Here is a 26,172-nt window from a genome sequence, read left to right on the forward strand (position 1 = left end):
ACTGAAGTGGGGTGCCATCGCCTACGCTAAGCAAAGTAGGCCAGACACAAAAGGACAAGCACCATACGATTCTACTTACTCAGGACTGTGGCTGCACCAGAGAGAACACCCTGTGGCAGAATCCTCATGGCTCCATCAGGATGGACCCCCAGCCCAAGCTCATTCATCACATGGTAGTTCTTTCTTATTTATTTTTATGAAAGTATGGTTGCCAAGAGGTTGGGGGTGGGGGGTGGGGAAGGATGGACTGGGAGCTTGGGGTTTGAAGATGCAAACAAACTGCCACATCCAGGATGGATACACAACAAGGTCCTACTGGAGAGCACAGGGAGCTATATTCAATACCCTGAGATAAACCATAGCGGAAAAGAATACAGAAAAAGAATGTGTGTGTGTAGCTGAATCCCTAGTAGTTCTGACCCCAGCTCTGCCGCCGCTCAGGAGAACCAACAACAAGGGGACAAGCAAGACAATCCCCCTGGAGACAGGACAAGGAGTCGCTCCATTTTCTGCCTGCCAGTCGCTCTGGTGGCTCCGCCAGGGGCAATACGAAAGAAAGGGTTTCGGGAGAGGAAACAGACCCTGAATCCCTTCCTTCAGTAGAAGATGCAGGGGAGGAAGGCTGGAGACCTGGAATAGGCACGTAAGCGGTGGGATCAGGACGATGCGCCTCCAAACACCCTCCCAGTCTGAGCAGGAGACCCTGGACGAGACACGTGGAAGGACGGGGGTTGCATCAGTGCCGGGGGCCCGGGGCTGCCCGCTCCCCAACCAGGGCTGACAGGATGCCTCTCGGGGCAGCTCCTCAGGGGGAGCCTCGTCCGATGCACTCAGGCTCCTGGGCCATGTCCCTGACTTTGGGGAGCCAGGCAGACTGGGGAGGGGCCGTGGGAGACGGCTGTCTACCCCCCAGGAAGTCCTCTTCCGGGAGAAGCCCTCCCCCTCCATGACTGGATCCAGAGGAGCGGGCAGCCAAGGAGAGGCGACGCTGTGTTCCCACACCCTTCCTGCCATCTCCTCGCAAAGCTCACTCTGTGACTCCGGATAGGAAAATGGAAAGATTCTCTAAATAGGGTTCACGCTATTATCATTGAGCTCAGATCTCTCTGGAATGAGGAGCACTGCTTAGTCACACAGCTGATGATGGTGTTCGTAATGGAAACCAAAGGTCATAATAAGCCTGGAGACAGAATCAGAAAAAGACACCTTATATTCAGATTCCCAAGCGTTGTCCATTGAAAGTGGAAAAGTGAATATATATCCTCTCTGTATATTTTACACAATAAATCCCAGGTCTGTTAGAGAGGTAAGTGTTTTAAAAAGCCGTGAAAATGACAGCGAAGATGAATCAAATACTCATCTGAGGTTTGGGTGGGGATTTCTTCATTTTAAAATAAAAGCAACAAAGGAAATAACATAGGAAAGAGTGATAGACTCAGTCACAAAACAAATTTCCCATCGAAAAGGTCATGAAAAGTTAAGAGGCTAGCACAAGGGAAGGATGAAGAAGCATCTCTCTGGGCTCCTTTCTTTCCTTCTGCATCTCAATCTCAGGGCTGAAAGTCCCTTGGAATCCTAAGCCTCCAGAGGCAGCATCAGAAACGAGGCGCTCGCTGTCAGGTCGGTTTCTTTCTTAGTGGAGGGACGGCTCTGCAGCTGCCCATCAGGTGGTCAAGGCAGCATTCCAGGCCTTTCGCTCCCTCCCCAGGGCCCGAGGGAGGGCCGCCACCCCGAGCGGGCGGGCTGCGGGCCCTGCAGGGCTAAGGTGGCACGTGCAGCCCCAGGTCCCCCATCGCCTTCGGAGGGCCGGACTCATGCCCGCTGCCTCACCTCTGAATGGCCCTCCGTGGCACAGCTGTCCTTCCCCGTGGTGTCAGCCTGGCCTGGTCACCCCCCTCGTCAGCCACCTGCAGTGATCCAGGCAATCCAGGAAGGACAGCTGTGCCACGGACGTCCCTTCAGAGGTGAGACCGCTGGCGTGAGGCTGGCCCTCTGAAGGCTGGGGAGGGGCCGTGGGAGACGGCTGTCTGCCCCCCAGGAAGTTCTCTTCTGGGAGAAGCCCCCCCCTTCCCACCCATGACGCGATCCAGAGGAGCAAGCGGCCAAGGAGAGGGGATGCTGTGTTCTTTCATCCTTCTACTGCTACCCCTCGTGGGTTACAGAAACGATGAAACCCTCACACAGCCTGAGGCGAAATGTCCCCCAGCCATTTCCTTCTGGGTGGATCCAGACCAGCTCAGTGCCTGGAGCCAGGCCAGCGCCTCCCTGAGACACCTGCTCTCTGTTATCCTACATGTGAGTCCAGAATCGAGCGGGGCTTGACACTGTAGGTGCAAAAAATCCTCATGTTCTAGGCTATTTTGAGATTCACTAATAAAATGTAGGGGCTTCCCAAGTGGCTCTAGTAGTAAAGAATCCGCCTGCCAACGCAGGAGATCTGGGTTCAGTCCCTGGGTCGGGAAGATCCCCTGGAGGAGGAAACGGCAACCCGCTCCAGCATTCTTGCCTGGAGAACCCCGTGGACAGAAGGGCCTGGCGGGCTACAGTCCATGGGGTCGCAGAGTCGGACATGCGGCTGAGCATGCACACACACGCCACGAACCGCGGACACTGGGGAGAGAGGAGCATCTTCCACACTTCAAACCACCCCGTGGAGGGTTAGGATGTGGTTTCCATGGCTGCTTTTGTAACCAGCCTCCGTGAATTACACTGTGTTTACACTACCTCATATATCCTGTCGTATCATCTCATTATGTCACGTTGCATTCTATTATACAGACACTGTATTTCAAAAGAAAAGGAAGGCTGAGATAGAAACAAGTGTGGTCTCTTCAGTCAGGGCAAAGATGACAAACGGCCAGGGAGGAGGCGACCTTAGGAAGGCCCAGCTGGTAGCGGGAGGTGTGAGCGTGCGGCAGCCCCCGGGGAGCACAGGGCACTCGAAGCCCCGTCTCCCGCGGCCACAGGGAGGCCCGAGCATCCTAACTGGAGCTGGACACCTGGCTGGCGATGAACGCAGCCTCTGCCCGGCTGAGTGACCACACTGACCACCTCCTGGCTCTGTCCTCAAAATCCTGCCGGATCTGAAAATCTGCCCTGAGCAGACCCTGAATGCTGAATAAAAGTCCATCTTGACACAGGACCCTTTACCGTCAAAGGTCAAGTTCACAGCAACAGAGGGGCTTCCCAGGGGAAGCTGTGCTGCTTATCACACCAGAGAAAAAAGGGAGAAGACCCGGAATGATGAAAATTAAAGTGTCAGCCACGTTGACGATCATATCAGGCACTGCTCCTCAGGAGTTGCCTTTCCATTTCTCTAAACCAATCTAGATCGTGGAACCAAGACTGCCACGCTTACTTAACCAACTTCTTTGCCAGAGACTCTGAGCCTCGAGTCTTCAGTCCTTTTGCTTTCACGTTTACAGGCAAAGATGCAAGCAGACAAAACAATGTATTGCCTACTTTTTATCTACAATGTAAGAAATACAGCTCTGGTCAGTCAGTCAGTTCAGTCGCTCAGTTGTGTCCAACTCTTTGCGACCCCATGAATCACAGCACGCCAGGCTTCCCTGTCCATCACCAACTTCCAGAGTTCACTCAAACTCACGTCCATCGAGTCGGTGATGCCATCCAGCCATCTCATCCTCTGTCATCCCCTTCTCCTCCTGCCCCCAATCCCTCTCAGCATCAGAGTCTTTTTCAATGAGTCAACTCTTCGCATGAGGTGGCTAAAGTACTGGAGTTTCAGCTTTAGCATCTTTCCTTCCAAAGAAATCCCAGGGCTGATCTCCTTCAGAATGGACTGGTTGGATCTCCTTGCAGTCCGAGGGACTCTCAAGAGTCTTCTCCAACACCACAGTTCACAAGAATCAATTCTTCAGCGCAGAAAGGCACATACCAGGACACCAAGGTGTGCAGTCCCAGACTGGAGCGCTGCGCCTAAGAGTGATGCTGGCTGGGCCCTTTGGTCTGAGGTCACCCGTTGGGAAAATAGGTCCCCTGGACAGGGAACACCCCAGAGACAGCAGGGTGAGGCTTCCTGATGGGGAAGCGATGCCCTGTGGGTGGGGTGGCAAGGCTGGTCCCAGGTGCCCCTCACCTGGGAGGGGATGAACGTGGAACCCAGATCCCACCAGCTCCGAATCACGCGGCTCTGAGTGTGTGGCTTCACTGCCTTGCGCCTCGATTTCCTCATCATAAAATGCAGCTAACACTACCAGTAAGGGCACTGAACTCGTGTGCTTGGAATCTGCCTGCTCCCCTTCTCCCTCCGCCCTCCCCCGCCCCAGGAATCTGCAACCGTCCAAATGTGAATGAAATGACAGAAAGGAAGCAGCAGGAAAGTAGCTCAGGCACTGACTGAAGCTCCGTTTCTAAGGCAGTGTTTTTAAAACAAAGCATCTGGTTCTTTGAAAGGATAAATAAAATTGACAAACCATTAGCCAGACTCATCAAGAAGCAAAGAGAAAAAAATCAAATCAATAAAATTAGAAATGAAAATGGAGAGATCACAACAGACAACACAGAAATACAAAGGATCATAAGAGACTACTATCAGCAGTTATATGCCAATAAAATGGACAACGTGGAAGAAATGGACCAATTCTTAGAAAAGTACAATTTTCCAAAACTGAACCAGGAAGAAATAGAAAATCTTAACAGACCCATCACAAGCACGGAAACTGAAATTGTAATCAGAAATCTTCCAGCAAACAAAAGCCCAGGTCCAGACGGCTTCACAGCTGAATTCTACCAAAAATTTCGAGAAGAGCTAACACCTATCCTCCTCAAACTCTTCCAGAAAATTGCAGAGGAAGGTAAACTTCCAAACTCATTCTATGAGGCCACCATCACCCTAATACCAAAACCTGACAAAGATACTACAAAAAAAGAAAACTACAGGCCAGTATCACTGATGAACATAGATGCAAAAATCCTCAATAAAATTCTAGCAATCAGAATCCAACAACACATTAAAAAGATCATACACCATGACCAAGTGGGCTTTATCCCAGGGATGCAAGGATTCTTCAATATCAGCAAATCAATCAATGTAATTCACCACATTAACAAATTGAAAAATAAAAGCCATATGATTATCTCAATAGATGCAGAGAAGGCCTTTGACAAAATTCAACATTCATTTATGATAAAAACTCTCCAGAAAGCAGGAATAGAAGGAACATACCTCAACATAACAAAAGCTATATATGACAAACCCACAGCAAACATTATCCTCAATGGTGAAAAATTGAAAGCATTTCCCCTAAAGTCAGGAACAAGACAAGGGTGCCCACTTTCACCACTACTATTCAACATAGTTCTGGAAGTTTTGGCCACAGCAGTCAGAGCAGAAAAAGAAATAAAAGGAATCCAAATTGGAAAAGAGGAAGTAAAACTCTCACTGTTTGCAGATGACATGATCCTCTACATAAAAAACCCTAAAGACTCCACCAGAAAATACTAGAGCTTATCAATGAATATAGTAAAGTTGCAGGTTATAAAATCAACACACAGAAATCCCTTGCATTCCTATACACTAATAATGAGAAAGTAGAAAAAGAAATTAAGGAAACAATTCCATTCACCATTGCAACGAAAAGAATAAAATACTTAGGAATATATCTACCTAAAGAAACTAAAGACCTATACATAGAAAACTATAAAACACTGATGAAAGAGATCAAAGAGGACACTAATAGATGGAGAAATATACCATGTTCATGGATCAGAAGAATCAATATAGTGAAAATGAGTATACTACCCAAAGCAATTTACAAATTCAATGCAACCCCTATCAAGCTACCAGCGATATTTTTCACAGAACTAGAACAAATAATTTCAAGATTTGTATGGAAATACAAAAAACCTCGAATAGCCAAAGCAATCTTGAGAAAGAAGAATGGAACTGGAGTAATCAGCTTGCCTGACTTCAGGCTCTACTACAAAGCCACAGTCATCAAGACAGTATGGTACTGGCACAAAGACAGAAATATAGATCAATGGAACAAAATAGAAAGCCCAGAGATAAATCCACAGATCTATGGACACCTTATCTTTGACAAAGGAGGCAAGAATATACAATGGAGTAAGGACAATCTCTTTAACAAGTGGTGCTGGGAAAACTGGTCAACCACTTGTAAAAGAATGAAACTAGATCACTTTCTAACACCACACACGAAAATAAACTCAAAATGGATTAAAGATCTAAATGTAAGACCAGAAACTATAAAACTCCTAGAGGAGAACATAGGCAAAACACTCTCTGACATAAATCACAGCAGGATCCTCTATGATCCACCTCCCAGAATTCTGGAAATAAAAGCAAAAATAAACAAATGGGATCTAATTAAAATGAAAAGCTTCTGCACAACAAAGGAAACTATAAGCAAGGTGAAAAGACAGCCTTCTGAATGGGAGAAAATAATAGCAAATGAAGCAACTGACAAACAACTAATCTCAAAAATATACAAGCAACTTATGCAGCTCAATTCCAGAAAAATAAATGACCCAATCAAAAAATGGGCCAAAGAACTAAATAGACATTTCTCCAAAGAAGACATACGGATGGCTAACAAACACATGAAAAGATGCTCAACATCACTCATTATTAGAGAAATGCAAATCAAAACCACAATGAGGTACCACTTCACACCAGTCAGAATGGCTGCGATCCAAAAATCTGCAAGCAATAAATGCTGGAGAGGGTGTGGAGAAAAGGGAACCCTCCTACACTGTTGGTGGGAATGCAAACTAGTACAACCACTATGGAGAACAGTGTGGAGATTCCTTAAAAAGTTGCAAATAGAACTGCCTTATGACCCAGCAATCCCACTGCTGGGCATACATACTGAGGAAACCAGAATTGAAAGAGACACATGTACCCCAATGTTCATCGCAGCACTGTTTATAATAGCCAGGACATGGAAACAACCTAGATGTCCATCAGCAGATGAATGGATAAGAAAGCTGTGGTACATATACACAATGGAGTATTACTCAGCTGTTAAAAAGAATACATTTGAATCAGTTCTGATGAGATGGATGAAACTGGAGCCGATTATACAGAGTGAAGTAAGCCAGAAAGAAAAACACCAATACAGTATAGTAACACATATATATGGAATTTAGAAAGATGGCAATGATGACCCTGTATGCAAGACAGCAAAAAAGACACAGATGTGTATAGCAGACTTCTGGACTCAGAGGGAGAGGGAGAGGGTGGGACGATTTGGGAGAATGGCATTGAAACATATATACTATCATGTAAGAATCAAATCACCAGTCTATGTCCAATGCAGGATACAGCATGCTTGGGGCGGGTGCACGGGGATGCCCCGGAGGGATGTTGTGGGGAGGAAGGTGGGAGGGGGGGTTCATGTTTGGGATCACATGTACACCCGTGGTGGATTCATGTCAATGTATGGCAAAACCAATACAGTATTGTAAAGTAAAATAAAGTAAAAATAAAAATTTAAAAAAATAAAAATAAAACAAAGCATCTTAGTGTAAGAGAAAAGGAAATAGAATGGTGCCTGAAACACATTCTGAGGCTTGAAACCGAGCAGGCTGGCTCTGATGGGGAATGTTTCGCGATGTAGTCAGTGTCAACGGGACCCATGCACTTCTGTCCTGTACATGCCGACACTCCAGGGATGGAGTCAGGGCTCTCCTTAACGAAAGGATAGAGGAGGGCCAGCCCTGCGGTCTGAGAGACACCCCGAGAGGCTCAGAAGGCGCCGCTGGGACCCGCCCTCTTCTCTCCTGGCCAGGCTCTTGCTGGAACCTACCTGCAGCTGCCAGGAAACCCACGAGGTGCCCAGAACAGTCTATCAGTTACTTGCTAAACATCGAGATTTTGCCAGGATACTTTTTCCTTTAGAATCAACAGGTCACAAGCCATTTCCTTCAAAGTAGGAAATGTGTATCTCCTCTGGGCTTAGAAAGTTGACTTACAGAGAAAACAGCTGAAAAGTTAGGCATGAGAACACAGGTGAAATCCTGTCAGAAGACCACTACTGCAGAGACATACGCATAATAAAAGCTTTCTCCACGTTACGGAGAGATGTTTCAGTCAGTCCAGTTCAGTCGCTCAGTCGCTTTGTGACCCCATGGACTGCAGCACGCCAGGCCTCCCTGTCCATCACCAACTCCTGGAGTTTACTCAAACTCATCAGTTCTCACTAAAATGAGAATTCTACAGGAGGAGCTGTCCTGAGGTGGGTGCTTGTGGTCCCCAGCAGGCGCCGGGCATCCTTGGTAACTAACGTGACTGGTGGCAACCAGCACCATCACAGGCTCTTCACGGAGCTGGAGGAACCAGGACTGAACCCAGACGTACGTCTTTCTAACCAGATGGCGATGTAGGCTCAACCCGCCTCTTCCCTCCTGCACTCCTTCAGACCTAAAGCAAGCCTAGACAAGAAGAGACACACCTCCAAAGCCAGTCTCCAAGGAGAAGAGGCCCAAAAATGGAGGGAGGGACTCTGAACCTTCTGCTGGCTGCACTTCACGTGCGTGGACGAGTTGAACCCTCACATCAGCAGCATCACTGAGGCGCTATCACTGCCATCTCAGTGAAGCAGGAGCCAGTGGCAGCCAGGAGAGGTTACCCGAGGTGGCACAGCCAGACGGAACCCCAGGGCCCAGCGTTTGCGCTCCCAGCCACCGCAGAAGTGTCCCCGCACTGGCGGGGCACAGGGGACACCCGTATTCTCATGCCCAGACCACATCTGGGCCTGACATGACCCCAGCGCTCGGTAAGGGTCCCGCAGGGCACTCCAGCCTGCGGCCCTGGCTGGGAACCACCTTGTTAACGTGGGTGACAGTCCCCGCTGGCTGGTCACTACACAGGGGATGGAGCTCCGTCCTGCTTCATTCTGGGCTCAGGCCTGGGAGCATGTGGTCTTTTAAATCAAATTCCCCTGCAACACAAGGTAGGGTGTCGCCCTTAGGGATTCGTTATTTAGAGCTGTCACCTGCGGTAAGTCAATGTTGAGTCACGAACACAGACACGCTGTCAATTAGAGACGCTGAACACTTTGAAAGGCTCCTTTAGCAGCCGGGGGGGGCGAGCAGCACCATCCGCTCGCGGGGCCCGCGGGGGCTGGGGGTGCGGACGGGACGAGGCGGCTCTCCCGCAGGCTTGTCACCCCGTCAGCTGCTTCCGCAGTTGACATTTTCCTCAGAAATGGCGTGCTGCCTTGTTACAGAAAGAGGGGGCAGGCGCCTGACACCTCCAAACTCATTTAAAGATGAAACAGAGCTGTCAGAAACGGTTCTCCGCTTGTCAGGTTACTTGGAACCCAAATGACAACCACGCTCCGCTGTGCACGCGGGATGGCCACCCACGTGCCTGAGAAACAATTGGGAGGTGTACAATCATTGCCACGAGTTTCCTGGCCTCCTTCCGTTTTTCCCCTCTCAAAACAGTTTCACTCTTCGGGGGCATTTTCCTGGGGTGCTATCTGCACCCTGGAGGGGACCACTCCACACACGTTGCTCTTCCAACATGTTCTTCTGACTCACTAATGAGCCTGCAAACCGGGGGTGCTTTGAGGATGAAGAACGGCTTGTGAATATTTGAATCTCTCAGGCTGACCTATGCAGAGGTGTTGGAGCCAAAGCAAATCTCAATAGCCCTCCACACGTGAGGGGAAAGGAAGTTCCAGGAAGGTCAGAAGCCCCCTCGGTGGCTCAGAGGACTTGGCCGCATCTAGGACGTGTACCTGGTCCCCCTTTGATGCGTCCAATCACCACCTCACACAAAGGACTGTTTTGTAAAACTTCTATATTTTCTCTTAGGAAAACAAGTTCTGATTGCATTTCTGGGCGGGGGTGGGGGGGGGTGGGGGGGGTGGGGGATAAAAAAGCTGTTCTTTAGTGACAGATCATTATGAAAAGTTGAAATAGACGACGTAAAATTAATGTTTGGTTTGGAAGCTGGCTTTGAAAGGAGCACAAGAAAGTGGGAAGTTTTTCTGACTTTACGCTTACATGACCCATTCTCACAATGTAAAAAGGATTTCACATAGTCAAGCATATTGTTCTGGAATATTATGCAAATAAAAACTTCATGTTATACAAAGTCAAACGTTGTATGCTTGTTCAAAAGTTGGAATACAGAATATAGAGATGAAAATAAAAGCTCTCAATGCTGCTACAGCTGTTTTTGTTTTGGCTCATTTCCTACCCGTATGACATATACTCAGTGTTTGTAAACACACAGGCATCTACCTGTACTCATGGAGACACTCATGCTTTTATTAATAACAACATCTCGATTGTTCTGTAACACTGTCTCAGACCCTGCCTAACCTGTGTAACCTTGTATCAGGAGCACTTTCTCAAGGACACTGAATCGGATTATAAACAAATGTGGAGGCACGCATACCTGTGAGGCTAAAATCACTGAGATGAGTGTCTGCACAGGGGTCGAGGCTGAGATCAACAGATGGGCTGAACAAGGACAAGCAGGGTGGAGACACAGGTCCCCGTGGCTCCGGTTCCCTCCTGCCTGCCCTTCTTCCTTGGGGGCAGGAGGCAGGATGCGATGGGAAGAAGGAACAGTCACCACCTGAGAGGGCAGGGAGCCACGAAGGTGCTGAGTGCCTGCTGCTGAGTGCCTGCTGCTGAGGTTAGTGGGATCTGCGGATGGAGGGCAGATGGCAGGGTACCACCGGGAATACTCGGCCCCAGGATGACCTAACAAGGCGCCTGCTTCAACCTGCCCGTGTCTTCAACCACAGGGAGCTGCCCGCTCTGTGTCTGAGAGAGTGAACCTCTATGCGTTGAGGATGAAAGTGTGGGTTTTAGCAAATGGCCATGTCATGCAGCAGCTGCTCATTTCTAAAAATAGCAGCTTTACGGGGAAACATACCCCACTCAATCCCCCCAGCTACAGCGTGCAGCTCAATGGTTTCCAGAATATTCGGAGCCATCACCACAGTCAGTCATAACACATTTTCATCACCCCTAAAGGAAACCCATGGCCAGTCAGTCATCCTTGTCTCCCTAACCTCCCAGCCCCCAGCAACGATTCAGCGACTTTCCGTCCCTGTGGATTCGCCTCTGCGGGATTTTCATCTAAACAGAATCCTGCAACACAAGCAATGTTGTGACTGACTTCTTTTTACCCAGAACCTTGTTTTCAAGGCTCATCCAGGCCAACGATGCATTGATATTTCATTTCTTTGGATTGCCAAACAACACTCCGCTGTATGGACATACCATACTTTATTTATCCACCGGTGGATGGGCATTGGGCGTTTGTCCACTTTTTGCCTACTGTGAATTGACTGATGCTGCTATGAACATTCATGCACAAGTTTTTGTGTAGGCGAATGTTTTCATTTCTGTTGGTTATATACAAAAGATTGGAATAGTTGAGTCATATGCAAACTCTGTTAACTTTTGAGGAAGTGCCAGAGAAGCTGTTCATTTTCTAGACATTCTGATGATCCGGAATTACCAAAAGTCTAATTTGACTTTCCACTTCTATGAAACTACTGTTTAGTAATGAGATTATTTTATTTAAAGTGAGGGATAGAAAGTCAAAGCTGCTTTATTTTCTATACATCTCTTATTAACCACAAATGATTCTTTAAAATTATATTATTATGGAGATCTTGGCCAAGTTCAACTGACAGACAATTTTAGAAATGTTATTACTGCTACAATAAAACATGTTCACTATAAGTAGCATGGCTTAAATTATGTGGCTGAATTAAAAACTCCAGCGTCTAAAATAAACTCGAATGCCTACACAGACCCCAAAACTTCTGTGTACAAAAGAACTATTGGGATAATTTGTTAGAAAAGTCAAAGTCTAGGCTCTGCCCCTAAGAGATTATGATTTAGCAGGTCAGGAGTGGGGACTAGGAATCACTTTTAACAACGTTCCTCAGATACGCACAGGTGATTCTGATGCAGGCTCTAGTCTGGCCAAAGTCTCCATATTTTCTTCATGGGCAGTGCTGACAGTGTCACCCTGGTTCCTGCTTCCTATAAAATACTTTTTGATAGATTAAGTCTCACCCAGCTTCTAAATCCTTCTTGAATGAAGAATTTTGAAAAACTCTTTTCTTCCTTTCTACCTAAGACATTTAGGCCTATATATATAGAATTTGATCTATGCATTTACTGTCTTATCTTATTGGTTATATGTAGTTCAAAAATATATCTTATTTACCAGCTAGACAGGAAGTGCCCTGAAGGTGAACCAGTGAACCAGTGAAGTTGCTCAGTTGTGTCCAACTCTTTGCGACCCCATGGACTGTAGCCCACCAGCCTCCTCCATCCATGGGATTTCCCAGGCAAGAATACTGGAGTGGGTGGCCATTTCCTTCTCCAGGGGATCTCCTCGACCCAGGGATCGAACCCAGGTCTCCCGCATTCCAGGCCAACACTTTACCATCTGAGCCACCAGGGAAGCCCCGCCCTGAAGGTGGAGAATGATATTATTTTTGTACTGCCTCCTGCATGCAGGAGCTTAGGACATTGTGATATAAGACCTAAAAATTCAAGAAAGACCTGCTTTGACATCTGTGAGTTTCGTAGGCCCCAAAGTCCTAATCACAACTTCTGCCTTTGTCCGATGTGCCCCCCATCCTACTGGAAAGCTTCCCAGGTGGTGCTAGTGATAAAGAACCGGCCTGCCAATGAAGAAAATGTGAGCAACACGGGGTTGATCCCTGGGTTGGGAAGATCCCTGGAGGAGGGCATGGCAACCCCCTCCAGTGTTCTTGCCTGGAGAGTCCCACGGACAGAGCAGCCTGGGGGGCTGCGGTCCACGGGGTCACACAGAGTTGGGCACGACTGAGTGACTGCACGCACCACAGGAAAAGGCTCCCCGCCCTGGGATTCCCCATGAGCCGGATCGAGGTGCCCCATCTGGTCTTCAGCCTAATGGGTTCACTGCCCTGCCAGCCCACAGAACGGTTCTAACAAGCCCCCCACATTCTTCCTGGAACCAGGGGTCACCCTGCCCTCTTGTTATTTATTACACAGCCTGCATCTCACAGCCCCTGAGACTTGCTCCACACCTGCCGTGAGCCCCGTATGGTCCCATGTGGTGGGTGTCCTCCTCGCGTGAAGAGCATGGGTGAGTGATAGACTCCGTCATCTCATCTGTCCAGACCAGGCGCTGTGTGCTCGGCCTTCTCTCACTGTTTAGGACCCGGGACCCCTCCCTCACCCCTGGAGGTGATCAGAGCAGACGGGGTTGGTGCCCTGTTCTGCGGGCTATCGCCTACATGACCATGCACCTGGAACAGAGGTTTCAAATAGCAGCTTATTTTGACCTCTGTTACATGCACATTCTTGGCTGGGAGGTGGGGTGGGAGGAGCTCAGAGGGAGGGAATCAAGTGTTGGACTGAATTTCTAAAACCCAGTCCCGGGGACGAAAGAGAAATAAAACAATCATGAGTCACATTTTGTTTAAAACTGAGCAATCCAGCCTGATGGACGGATTCAGGCTGCTTTGTTGCCCAATACAGCCAAAGCAACCTGCTTCTGCTCTCCTCCTCAGCGCTCCTTCCCACAAGTGGCACATCACAGCCAAGCATATGTGGAGGGTGGCATTTACACAATACGGCTTTCCCTCTGAGGACTGTGCACGTTTTTTAGGGAGATGTTAAATATTCAGGGACATGTTTGTATTGTGTATTATCAATCAGAGAGTAACGTGTCAACATACCCAAGTCAAGCAACACTAAATGGGATGGCTATACCCCCTCATAACAAGTAGAGGATAAACCACAGTTAGGCACATCTTGCCCTCTGCAACCCCTCACCTTTCAAGGTGGCCTTCTTAAGAACCTTCATTGCGTAGAGCTGTCCAGCATCCGACCCCTTGACTTTCCTCACCAAGAACACCTAAGGAAGAGAACACAGGATATCTGCAGCTGTTAAAGACGGCAAACTCATTTTCCTTATTTGATCTGACAAGGGGATACACTAGGGAGTGTGGGAAATCCCAATACAATAAATATGCCATAGGAAAAACTTAAATGTGACATCTCCTCCAACATCTAAAAAAGTTCCATCTAGTTTAGTACAGCCCTGTGAGGACCCATGTTATGCGTTCATCTTAACAATTATAGTTGTTTTCGGCACCATTCTCTTTCTATGAAACACTAAATCAGAGGTAATTGCTGCTGTTTTCAGTTGTTGTGTCCGACTTTTTGCAGCCCCATGGACTGCAGTGCACCAGGCCTCCGTGTCCATCACCAACTCCAGGAGCTTGCTCAAACTCATGTCCATCGAGTTGGTGATGCCATCCAACCATCTCATCCTCTGTCGTCCCCTTCTCCTCCTGCCCTCAATCTTTCCCAGCATCAGGGTCTTTTCCAATGAGTCAGCTCTTTGCATCAGGTGGCACAGTACTGGAGCTTCAGCTTCAGCGTCAGTCCTTCCAGTGAACGTTCAGGGTTGATCTCCTTCAGGAGGGACTGGTTTCATCACTGGGCTGTCCAAGGGCCTCTCGAGAGTCTTCTCCAGCACCGTTTAGCAGCAATCAGTTCTTCGGCACTCAGTCTTCTTCATGGTCCAACTCTCACATCTGTACACGACTACTGGAAAAACCACAGCTTTGACTACATGAAACTTTGTCAGCAAAGTGAGGTCTCTGCTTTTTAATGCACTGTCTGGCTTTGTCAGAGCTTCCCTTCCAAGGAGCGAGTGTTTTTTAATTTCATGGCTGCAGTGATTTTGGAGCCCAGGCAAACAAAATCTGTCACTGTTTTCATTGTTTCCCCATCTATTTGCCATGAAGTGATGGGACTGGATGTGGTGATCTTAATTTCCTGAATGTTGAGTTTTAAGCTAGCTTTTTCACTCTCTTCTTTCACCCTCATCAAAGGCTCTTTAGTTCCTCTTCACTTTCTGCCATTAGAATTGGTTTCATCTGCATATCTGAGGTTGTTGATATTTCTCCCAGCAATCTTGATTCCAGCTTGTGATTCATCCAGCCTGGCATTTCCTATGATGTACTCTGTATCGAGGTCACATAAGCAGGATGACAATATACAGCTTTGATGTACTCCTTTGCCAATTTTGAAGCAGAATAGCAGCTTCCTTTGTAAAAACAGAACACTTGTTCAGAAAACCAAACTATCTTCAGAAGTTTTCAGGGAGATAGATCACCTGGTTTATTGTAAATATGCCTTGTAAATATCCACAGTCAAGCTACCCTGAGAGTCCCTGCCAGACAACACAGGCCAGACTCTGACCCTCAAGAAGCTAAGTTCTCTAGTTTTCCTCATCCATGTTTTAGCTTCAAGTAGCTGAAGTTTACAGACAGAGCTGGTTCTAAATGGCTCTCGCATATTCTCATGTGGACACTTAACAACATTTTCTGGAACACATTTTGACATGTTTTGTGAGGGAAAATCAAGAAGAAAAGACAACTGAGAGGCTAAGCTTGAGAGTCACATTCATAATTGTTGAATGAGATTAGTGGAAAACCAACCAAACAACCTAGGGTATCCAGCAGGAAAGAAAAGTACCTTCTGTGCAGATAGAAACAATGGTGTCCAGTACTTCCCAACAGAAAAAGCTGCGGTCATGACTGACACGCACACAGAGGACGTGTGTCCAGGAGGCAGGGGTGCTGCCCACGTGTCCCTCACCAGCCTCCTGAGACGAGAAGACCCGTCCTCACAGACACATGGGGCTCTGGCTCCAGGAGTCACGCCCAAGTGTGAGGCTGTAGGAGGGGCTTCATCCTCTCACCCCCCACCCCAGACAGACTCAGGACACGAGGTCGGAGGTGGGGTAGCAGGGGCCTGACGGCCGCGCAGACCAGTCTGCCCCGCCCACGGGAGATGCGATCCCGCCCCCAGGAGACGCGGCCCCGCCCCCAGGGGAGACGGCCCCGCCTCTGGGAGATGTGACCCCGCCCCCTGGAGACACGGCCCCGCCCCCGGGAGAGACGGCACGGCCCCCGGGGGACGCGACCGCGCCCATGGGAGACATGCCCCGCCCCCCGGGAGACACAAACGGCCCTGCCCACGGGAGACACGGCCCTGCCCACGGGAGACGCGGCCCTGCCCACGGGAGACACATCCCGCCCCCGGGAGATAAGGCAGGTCAGGAGGTCGGCGTCCGGCAGAGCACGGGGACGGCCTCCTCGCATCAGCTCCCGGGGTCACCGCCTGCCCTTGGGACCATCAGCTGCCTCCGGACCCGGGACTCCCCACCCCATCCCTTCGTGACCGCTGTCACCCAGGGCCCCGGGGACACTCAGGCCAGCGGGAACACCCCTTGCCCTCTGCCCAGCATAAAGGAGGCCAGAGGCGGGCAGGACAGTGTCGCCCCCCGGGACAGACGCTGCCCCTGGGGCTGGGATTCTAGCAAATCCCGGGCAATGAGAAGCAGGCACTCTCCTCTCCCGGGTTCTGGACGACAGTGTCCCTGGGAGCCTTTACCATGGGAGGCGTGGGCCGTGCCTCTGTGCACGTGTGCGTCACACAAGTGTTTGCTTGGCCTCGGGGACCTGGGCCTCTCTGGGCACCGGGTCTCCTGTCCCAGCCCAGAGAGTTCTGTCTGGGAGCTGGTGAGGAGCCTCCCGACAGGCGGGGAGAGCTGTGGCAGGAGTGCCCAGGGGGCGGTGCAGAGAAACCAGAGCATTCCCACGTGGCCCTTCTCCGCTGCCAGTGGGATTTTCCAGGCAAGAATACTGGAGTGGGTTGCCATTTCCTTCTCCAGTGGAGTAGAGAATATTGTCTACTTAAGTCCATGCTGAACCACATTCACACGGCAGCTGACCACTACGATTCAGTTTGTGAGTCCTCTCCGACTCTGCGACCCCGCAGACTGCAGCTCGAAAGGCCCCTCTGTCCATGGGATTCTCCAGGCAAGAGTCCTGCAGTGGGTTGCCATTTCCTTCTCTGGGGGATCTTCCTGACCCAGGGATCCAACCCAGGTCCTCCGCACTGTGGGCAGATTCTTTACAGTCTGAGCCACAGATTCAGTTTACAAGATGTCAAAGCTTGCAGAGACCTCGTTTATGTGACGAAACCTTCTTTGTTTATTGCATTTCAGGTTTTAAAAATGAGATGATGGATGGTAATGGCTATTTATAGGGCTTCCCTAGTGGCTCAGACGGTAAAGAATCTGCCTGCAAAGCAAGAGACCTGGGTTGGACCCCTGGGTTGGGAAGATCCTCTGGAGAAGGAAATGGCAATCCACTTCAGTATTCTTGCTTGGGAAATCCCGTGGACAGAGGAACCTGGAGGGCTGCAATCCAGGGGGCTGCAAAGAGTTGGACACAATTTAGTGACTAAATCACAAACACAAAAATGGCTGTTCATAATTATCTATTTTTAAAAAGACTTCAAAAGACAAGGAAAAAACCGTATTCTCCCAATATTTGTCAGGCTCCTGCCACACACCAGGTCCTACAAGAAATGCAGCAGGAACAGCCCTATGGTCAGCAGGGCCGCTAACAGCAGACAAGCACCTCGAGAGAAACAGCAAGCGACAGCAGCGATCGGCTTACAACGTGGGAGTAACGGGGTGAGCACGTGGACTCTGTCCGCTCGGGGGGAGCTCTTTTGTCCACGGCATCCCGGACCTCTCCCCTCCTCCCTCTCTCCTGATTCAGGAACACATTCTGACGCAGGAAAACAAGTTCCCAAACAACCCGTCAATCTCAGTAAAGATGGAGGCGGCATTTCTAGCACTTTATCCAGGTGACTCTTCACGACCTCCCTCCTTTTACTTTTAGAACCCCGCTCCAGCAGCTCAGCCGCGACTCTGCAAAGCCCTTCCTCGAGCCCCGTGGAGACACAGCCACCTCCCCCCGAGGCAGACGCACAGGCACTGGCTGAGCTGGGGAATCTGTAGCCGATGAAGGTGAAGCATCTGTAGGAGATGCCACTGCCTCTTCCTTTTATTTCTCTCCATTTACTTGCTTTACTTTTAATCTGTTTATCTCTTTATTTGATAATATCAGAAGATATTAATCTATGCTTTACTTTTTTATGTTTCACATAATCATGGCTTTTTTTCATACTGTTCATGGGGTTCTCACGACAAGAACACTAGCGTGGCCTGCCATTACCTCCTCCAGGGGACCACGTTTTGTCAGAACTCTCCACTCTGAGTCCTCTGTCTCTGGTGGTCCTCCATAGCACAGCTAATAGCTTCACTGAGTTTCGCAAGCCCCTCTGTCACGACAAGGCTGTGAAGGAGTACAACAAGGGTGCATACTGCCACCCTGCTTATTTAACTTATGTGCAGAGTACGTCATGCGAAATGCTGGGCTGGATGAAGCACAAGCTGGAATCGAGGCTGCTGGGAGAAATATCAATAACCTCAGATATACGGATGATGTCAACTGTAATGGTAGAAAGCCAGGAGGAACTAAGAAGCCTCTCAAGGGTGAAAGAGGAAGAGTGAAAATGCTGGCTTGAAACTCAACATTCAAAAAAGTAAGATCATGGCATCTGGTCCCATCACTTCATGGCAAATAGATGGGGAAACAGTGGAAACAGTGACAGACTTTGTTTACTTGGGCTCCAAAATCACTGTGGACAGTGACTGCAGCCATGAAATTCAAAGACACTTGCTCCTTGGTAGGAAAGCTCTGATAAATCCAGACAGCATATTAAAAAGCAGAGACAACTCTTTGCTGACAAAGGTCCGTCTAGTTAAGGCCATGGTTTCTCCAGTGGTCATGTATGGACGTGAGAGCTGAGCCATAAACAAGACTGAGCACCAAAGAACTGATGCTTTCAAACTGGTGCTGAGAAGACTCTCGAGAGTCCCTTTCACTGCAAGGAGATCAAACCAGTCAACACTAAAGGAAATAACCCTGAATATTCACTGGAAGGACTGATGCTGAAGATGAAGCTCTCATACTTTGTCCACCTGATGCGAAGAACTGACTCACTGAAAAAGACCCTGTTGCTGGGGAAGATTGACGGCAGGAGAAGGGAACAACAGAGGATGAGATGGTTGGATGGCATCACCAACTCAATGGACATGAGTTTGAACAAACTCCGGGAGATGGTGAAGGACAGGGAAGCCTGGAGTGCTGCAGTCCATGGGGTTGCAGAGTTGAACACAGCTTAGCAACTGAACAATAGCAACAACATCATCATATCTGGGAAGGAAAAGAGTTCAGTGTTAGGAAGATTATCATTCCAGGGGGATTCTGCCTAACACCAGGATTTCACTTGTTTCCCAAAGAATGTTTTTAAAATCAAAACTTGCAGGAAGTTGGAAAAGGTGTTTTCTTTGAGGGAGGCATTGTCAGCGTAGCTTTTGTTCAGTCGAGTATTGAAAGGACAGGCTCAGATCCATTTTCCTTGACCTCAGAAAGCATTTCCATCTCTTCTGCTTCTAGGCACCTCGAGAATTGGCGGAGGGGTGCTCAGTGAAGTCAGGGCCACACAACAGCCCAGACAGTCAACCACCACCTGCCCAGCAGCCCTGGGCTTGCCTGCGAGGGCGTCCAGGTCTCCATCACCGAGGACAGAGGATGGAGCTGACGCAGCTGACACTGCGCATCCTCGGGAAGCAAGTGGTGGGTGGTGTGCCTGTCCCTGTTTCCCTGTCATGGTTCTTTACTCCCCTTCCCCCTGGCAGCTCAGACAGTAAAGTCTGCCTGCAATTCAGGAGACCGGGGTTCAATCCCTGGGTCGGGAAGATCCCCTGGAGGAGGGAATAGCAACCCTCTCCAGTATCCTTGCCTGGAGAATCCCATGGACAGAGGAGCCTGGTGGGCTACACGCCATGGCGTTGCAAAGAACTGGACGTGACTGACATGACTAACACATACACACACACGCTCACACATGCTCACACACACACACATACTCACACACATACACTCACACACACACAATCACACTCACATATACTCACATATACACATAGTCACACACACACATATACACACACACAGTCGCACAGTCACACACACATTCATAGACACACACACACTCTCAAACTCACACACATACAGTTACACACACATTCACACTCATACACACACACTCACACATACTATCACACTCACACACACATACTATCACACACACACTCACACACACTCACACTCACACACATACTCACACACACAGTCGCACAGTCACACACACATTCATACTCACACACACATACACACACACACACCCTCAAACTCACACACATACAGTCATACACACATTCACACTCATACACACACACTACCACACACACACATACTATCACACACACTCACACACACACTCACACACATACACACACTCACACCCCCCATACACACACAATCATACACACACACACACACTCACACATACACTCACACACACATATATACACACACAGTCACACACACAGTCACACACACACTCTCACAGACACACAAACACACACGCAGTCACACACACAAATACAGACACACACACAGACACACACACTCACAAACACACTCATACCACACACACTCACACAGACACACAAACACTCACACACACAGTCACACACACACACTCACCTTTTCCAACCTTTCTAATTAATGGGAAGACAACCCACAACCACATAAACAGGTCTGCCCCTATGTGTTGGTAACTTTTTATCCCGAGAGACTGAAATATTCACGTTCTTATTTCAATAAATGCCTAAAAACCATATGAAATTGCCATTTTTTAAGGTCATCACATTTTGAATACTGGTAATTTCATATCGTTCAAGTGAACATGTTTGTAGATATATTTGTATTCATATAAATACATGTTGCTACCACATTGCCATGTGGAAAAGAAAAATAAAAATGTGCTACCTTTTAAGAATGCCAAAAGGGAGATTTCACAAACAAGCAAATTTCCATGGTCTGTAAGAGATTATCTAGAACACCATCAACCTACTATTAATCCTACATGAAACCAACACGGGCCAGATTTCATCTTGGCACCAAGTCCTATGAAAAAAGGGGAAATCTGATGAATGTCCACATACCGTACAGAAACAGTGATTTCAAAAGGCCAGGACCCTGTCCTGCTTAAACTCTGGGAAAGGCTGGCCTCCTGGTTTATCTCAGGGCCTCACATTCTAGAAACCATAAATCTGTATAATTTCTAACAGATACACCAAGGACCTAGAGAACTTAGCCTGGCCCTGGAATAACTTGCCCAGTCTCGTGAGAGATCTGTTGATATCCTGCTGTATATGGACGCAGTCCTATATGAACAGACAGCCATTTCTCATTTCCTGTGAGAAATGAGTATTCGTTTTGATTTGAAGGCGAAAAAGAAAAGAACAATGCTTCTTGGCTGTGCTGGGCCTTTGGCGCCTGGGTTTGCTCTAGCTGTGGGCCGGGGCCTCTCCCGCTGCAGAGCACACACTCTGGAGTGAGCACCCAGTTGCTGAGACAGGCAGGCTTAGCTGCTCCGAGGCCCGTGGGGCCTTAGTCCCCTGCGCAGAGGTCGAGCCTGTGTCCCCTGTGTTGGAAGGTGGATTCTTAACCACTGGATCCCCAGGGATGTCCTGAAATGAACAATTCTAGTGCACAGATTCATCACAGACAGTTGCTACATGGGAGTCATGTGCTATTTAATCCACAGAAGAATTACAGGAAGTAGTTCTTATTATGTCCATTTTACAGCTGGGGAAACTGAGGCTTGGAGAAGCAGAATAACCACACGGTTTACAAGAAGGGTGGGAGGGGACCCAGGCTGCAGGCCCCGTCTCTCTGCCTCCCTGGGTGACAGTTACGTGAGTGGGTCCCAAAGGGCACCGCCTTCTCCACTGCTTTCTTCCCTGTTCTCTTTTCTTTCTTCTTGAAAAATACCTGTGGAGTGCGTACTTCCCAAAGATGTATGGCTCAAGTTCAGGGACCCTCCCCAGCATGGAAATACACTATAGGCTCACGGAAGCTACGGGGGGGGAGGCGTGTGCAGCGTTCCCAAGCCCAGCTCCACTGTCTCAGGCTTCCGGCCACGCAAAGTGAGGCCACAGCCCCTGTTACCATGGGGCCTGGCAAGTGGGCACTACCTCACTCCATTAGTTTGGGCCCACACTTCCCTTGGACTCAGGGGGCACCTCTGCCATCTCTCCTTCGCCCTGAGGTGGGGGACCAGCTGCAGCGGAATGAGGCCCACTTGAAGGGAAGCATGGACTCTACCTACCTTTCCATAGGAGCCTTGTCCCAACACTTTCAACAGTTCAAACTGGGAAGGGTCAGCCTTCTCAAAGCCTGCTTTCACATGGTGACTGATGTCAATCTCCTTCACAATGCCTTCTTCCTGCAAGAGAAAAACGACAGAAATGCTTATCAAGGGGCTCCTCTGGATTCATCCTCCTCTCAAGTTACCACGAGTTGGGTAGGTTATGGATTTTCAGGATTGGAGTTACGAGCTGTGACATCACAGCGCTTTGCATAATTCGCTTGCTTATTTGTACCAATGATTCTGTTTGTGAGCCTTAAATTGTGTCTTTTCTCCATGGACTTGTGTTTCGTGGTCTTACCAATATCTCAATGAAATCCATCCTCCTTCTTAACAGTTTGGGCAAAATTCTGGACAGGGAGGAAGGTGGGGACACGGAACCAGACGAGCCTCTGAGTGTGTGTCTGGGTGTCTACCCTTCTGTGGCCTGAAGGGCTGTCCACAGGCAGCAGTCGTCTGTGAAATGGGGATTTCTTTTCTCCTTCTCCTTCTTTTCACTCTGCTCCCCCTTATATTCTTGCCAGAGCTGATGGTTCATCTCCATCCCAGAGATTATATTTCAGAAGAAGCAGCCAGATAAGATTTTCTGCCAGTTCAGAAGCTTTCCCAGTAGGGAAAAAAGTCCTTGATCTTGAAATTAAAGCCCTGACAGGAATCACTCCCAAGGCTCATCAGAGAGCTCCCTGTCCCGGAGACGCACTGCCCGCCGGTCAGGGGCGAGGCTGCCCTGACACCACCAGCCATGGGATATGCGGAAGCTGGAAAGGAGGGGCTTTCCTGAGCTGGTCTCTGTGCTTCTCCGAGACACCCTTTCCAATCCATCCATCCTTCTGATCCTTCATCCACTACCACGGGTCTGGCCTTGGCTCCATACTGAAAAACAGCAGGCCGGGCTGACTGCAAAGCACATCTAAAAAGCGCCACAAGTAACTGCACGCAGAGAGTGTTCTGGGCACTCAGCCTTTCTATACGTTTCATTTCTTAAAAACTATCAAGTGAGATGTTATCCTGAGGTTGCCCAGCTGGAAGTATGAGAGCCGGGTTTCTAGTCAAGAGTGACGTTAAAGCCTCAGGCAAATCAAATCGCAATAGTAGTAATCCACACCACAGCGGTCACTCTCAGAGATGGATGGAAAACAGTTTCTCAGAGTTCTAAACTTTGTGACCACCATCTCCATGTAGCCAACACAGGACACCTACAGAAAGCAGAGGAAGGTCGTCTGGGCTGCAAGACAGTTGTTTCTCATTTCTTTTTATTCCAGTGGTTAAAGAAACCCTTCAATCTTCACATCTTCAAGGATTCTTTTCCATTTTTGTAAAAATAATCATGTTTCTCTTTGTGAAAACAAGCAATGGATATACCCCCCGTGGATCCTTTTGGGGTCAGTCCACAAAGCTTGTATGTGTGCGGTTAGAACACAAAGAATTTTAATGTAACTACTCCTCGAATATGGAGAAGGAAATGGCTACCCACTCCAGTATTCTTGTCTGGAGAATCCCATGGACAGAGGAGCCTGGCGGGCTACTGTCCAGGGGTCACAAGAGTCAGACAGATTTAGCAACTAAACCACCAGCATTCCTTGAATATGTAAGAGAGAGAAGACCCTGAGGGCATGGTCCTCCCCCCATGAGTGGAGATGACCTCTGAGTCCCGCTGGAATCCCAGGACCCCTTTAGCTACAGAAAGGGGCACAGCTTCTTCTGCAGGGAAATCTCTCCATTTACAAAAGGGAAAAAGTGGAAAGTATTAGTCACTCAGTCATGTCCAGCTCTTTGTGACCCCATGGACCTGGTGGCCCACCAGGCGCCTCTGTCCATGGGATTCTCCAGGAAAGAATACTGGAGTGGGTAACCATTTCCTTCTCCAGGGGATCTTCCTGACCCAGGGACTGAACCCGGGTCTCCCACATTGCAGGCAGACTCTTTACCAGCTGAGCCACCAGGGAGGAAGGAGGGAAAGGGGCATCTCGGGGCGCAGGGCAGCACCTGTGTCTTCCCCAAGAAGACCACACTCATCCGGGCAGTGCCTGCAGACCGATGCCCACTGGGAAGACGAGGCTGAAGTTCAAAGTGCTCGCCAAGTCCCTGATGACTGATGCTGCGCAGGTGCTATCTCCACCTCCACTGACTTATCGACCAAGAAAGAACCTGATGCTCACTTGTCACTGGAGGAAGAATAAGACACCCCCGTTCTGTCAACGGGCTTCCCTGCTGGCTCAGCTGGTAGAGAATCCGCCTGCAATGCGGGAGACCTGGGTGCGATCCCTGGATTGGGAAGATCCCCTGGAGAAGGGAAAGGCTACCCACTCCAGCTGTCTTGGGCCTCCCTTGTGGCTCAGCTGGTAGAGAATCCGCCTGCAGTGCGGGAGACCTGGGTGCGATCCCCGGACTGGGAAGATCCCCTGGGGAAGGGAAAGGCTACCCCCTCCAGTATTCTGGCCTGGAGAGCCCGTGGGGTTGCAAAGAGTCGGACACGACTGAGCGACTTTCACTGCACTTGACTTTTCCGTTAACACACAGCACCTCCCGTCCCGCAGGCAGGATGGCCCTGAGCCATCCAGTGTCCCCAGCCCCCCGAACATGGCTCAGTCCTGCAGCCGAGCTAATGCCACTCCTGCGGGTCAGCAGGGCTCACCGAGAGCCATCCTCTGTGACTTGGTTTTGGTGCCTGAGCACACCAGCATTCACACAGCTGAAGAGAAGGTCACCCTCAACACTGGTGGGGAGGGCCGACTAGGGGTGAGGCTGGGGCCTTGGGGAGATGCCCAGGAGGCAGGCGACCGCTGACCCCATGTCCCCATTCCCAGGCCCTTCCGAGCGTATGTCACAAACAACTGCTGTGCTCCTCCAGGGTCTCCAGGTCATCCCTCTGCGTCCATGCCTTTGCTTGGAGGAGCATGACGTCACTCAGCCCCCCGGAGCCCTCTCAGTATCCCTGGAGGATCCCCCCAGGGCCCTGCTTCCCCCAGCCCCCAGGAACCAGTGGTCCCAAGCACCCAGCTCTCCCCTGCCCAGCAGAGGCACCAGCGGGCCAGAATTCACCTTCCTTCGTCGTCACCACCCTGACATTGCAGCTGAAGGCTTAGAAGCAGATCTCTTTGTAACATTTCATTTTGTGGGGATTCTTGCTGTCAAAGTCCTTAGAGCAAATGCACTCAAAGCACACAGCTAACTTCCTCCTCGGGAATGGCCTTAAAATCCCGGGTTGCTCCCTGATGGTACTGTGATGTTTCAATTAACATCAGGGAGGTCTTGAACAGCAAAGAATCTCAACCATCCATTGAAAAAGGAACCAAGAGTCCACATTTTAGATTTTAGTGTTCTGCACTCATAGTAACACTTTGACCTGAACTTGCTTGAGATATTTTGTTTTCCTCTTTCCCAAGAACTTGAAAAAAAAGTCAAGGTCTGGAGACCTGTGCTGAGCGCTGTGTGCACAGGAAACGCCCAGATGGGAGCTGGGGAGACATGTCTGGGCTTGTCGGCTTCTAACCATGTCCAGACCGGACAGGCGTATTTTCTGCATCATTTTGTGATTACTGTCTTAAAGGGCACCCAGATTTAACATATTATTTATGCCTCATTTAGAAATAAACATCCTTCCCTCTTATCAGGAAGGTCACTTTTTCTAGAATTCTATGTGCATTTTAACGCCGTTCCCTTAAGGACATAAATTCTGGTCCTGAACGCTCTACAGATAGCACTATTTGGTTTCTAGCATAACTCCTGTGAAGTGTATTCTTTTACAAATAACCTGAGAAATTTGGGGGAGAGCCTGGTATCCTGGCCAGGTGTGTGCTCTGCCAGAAAGGATTTCAAAAATAATCCAATGGGAGAGAGAAAAACCAGAGTGATGAGTTGCTGAAATGACATCAGTATGTGACAAAGTAACTTGCGGCAGTGGATTCTAGAATCCCCATCGAACTGGGCTTGAATTCTGACCGATGGAAGACATTCCCCCATGGGTGTCGAGGCAGACGGACAGCTAAGTGACCT

General features: G+C 49.2%; 1 protein-coding gene across 2 annotated transcripts in view; it reads right to left on the bottom strand.

The window, feature by feature from the left end:
• RPS6KA2 (ribosomal protein S6 kinase A2) overlaps nucleotides 1-26,172 on the bottom strand; it is a 223,538-nt gene that overhangs the window by 71,453 nt on the left and 125,913 nt on the right. For both annotated transcript variants that reach the window (XM_052645466.1, XM_052645464.1), the window contains 2 exons: nucleotides 22,138-22,254; nucleotides 13,795-13,876 (listed from right to left, as the gene is read on the bottom strand). In XM_052645466.1, the coding sequence (XP_052501426.1) occupies nucleotides 13,795-13,825 (31 nt within the window). In that variant the 5' untranslated portion in view covers nucleotides 13,826-13,876; nucleotides 22,138-22,254. The remainder of the gene's footprint in view (nucleotides 1-13,794; nucleotides 13,877-22,137; nucleotides 22,255-26,172) is intronic.

This window comes from Budorcas taxicolor, chromosome 9 (genome assembly GCF_023091745.1).
Source record: "Budorcas taxicolor isolate Tak-1 chromosome 9, Takin1.1, whole genome shotgun sequence".
Classification (NCBI taxonomy): Eukaryota; Metazoa; Chordata; class Mammalia; order Artiodactyla; family Bovidae; genus Budorcas; species Budorcas taxicolor.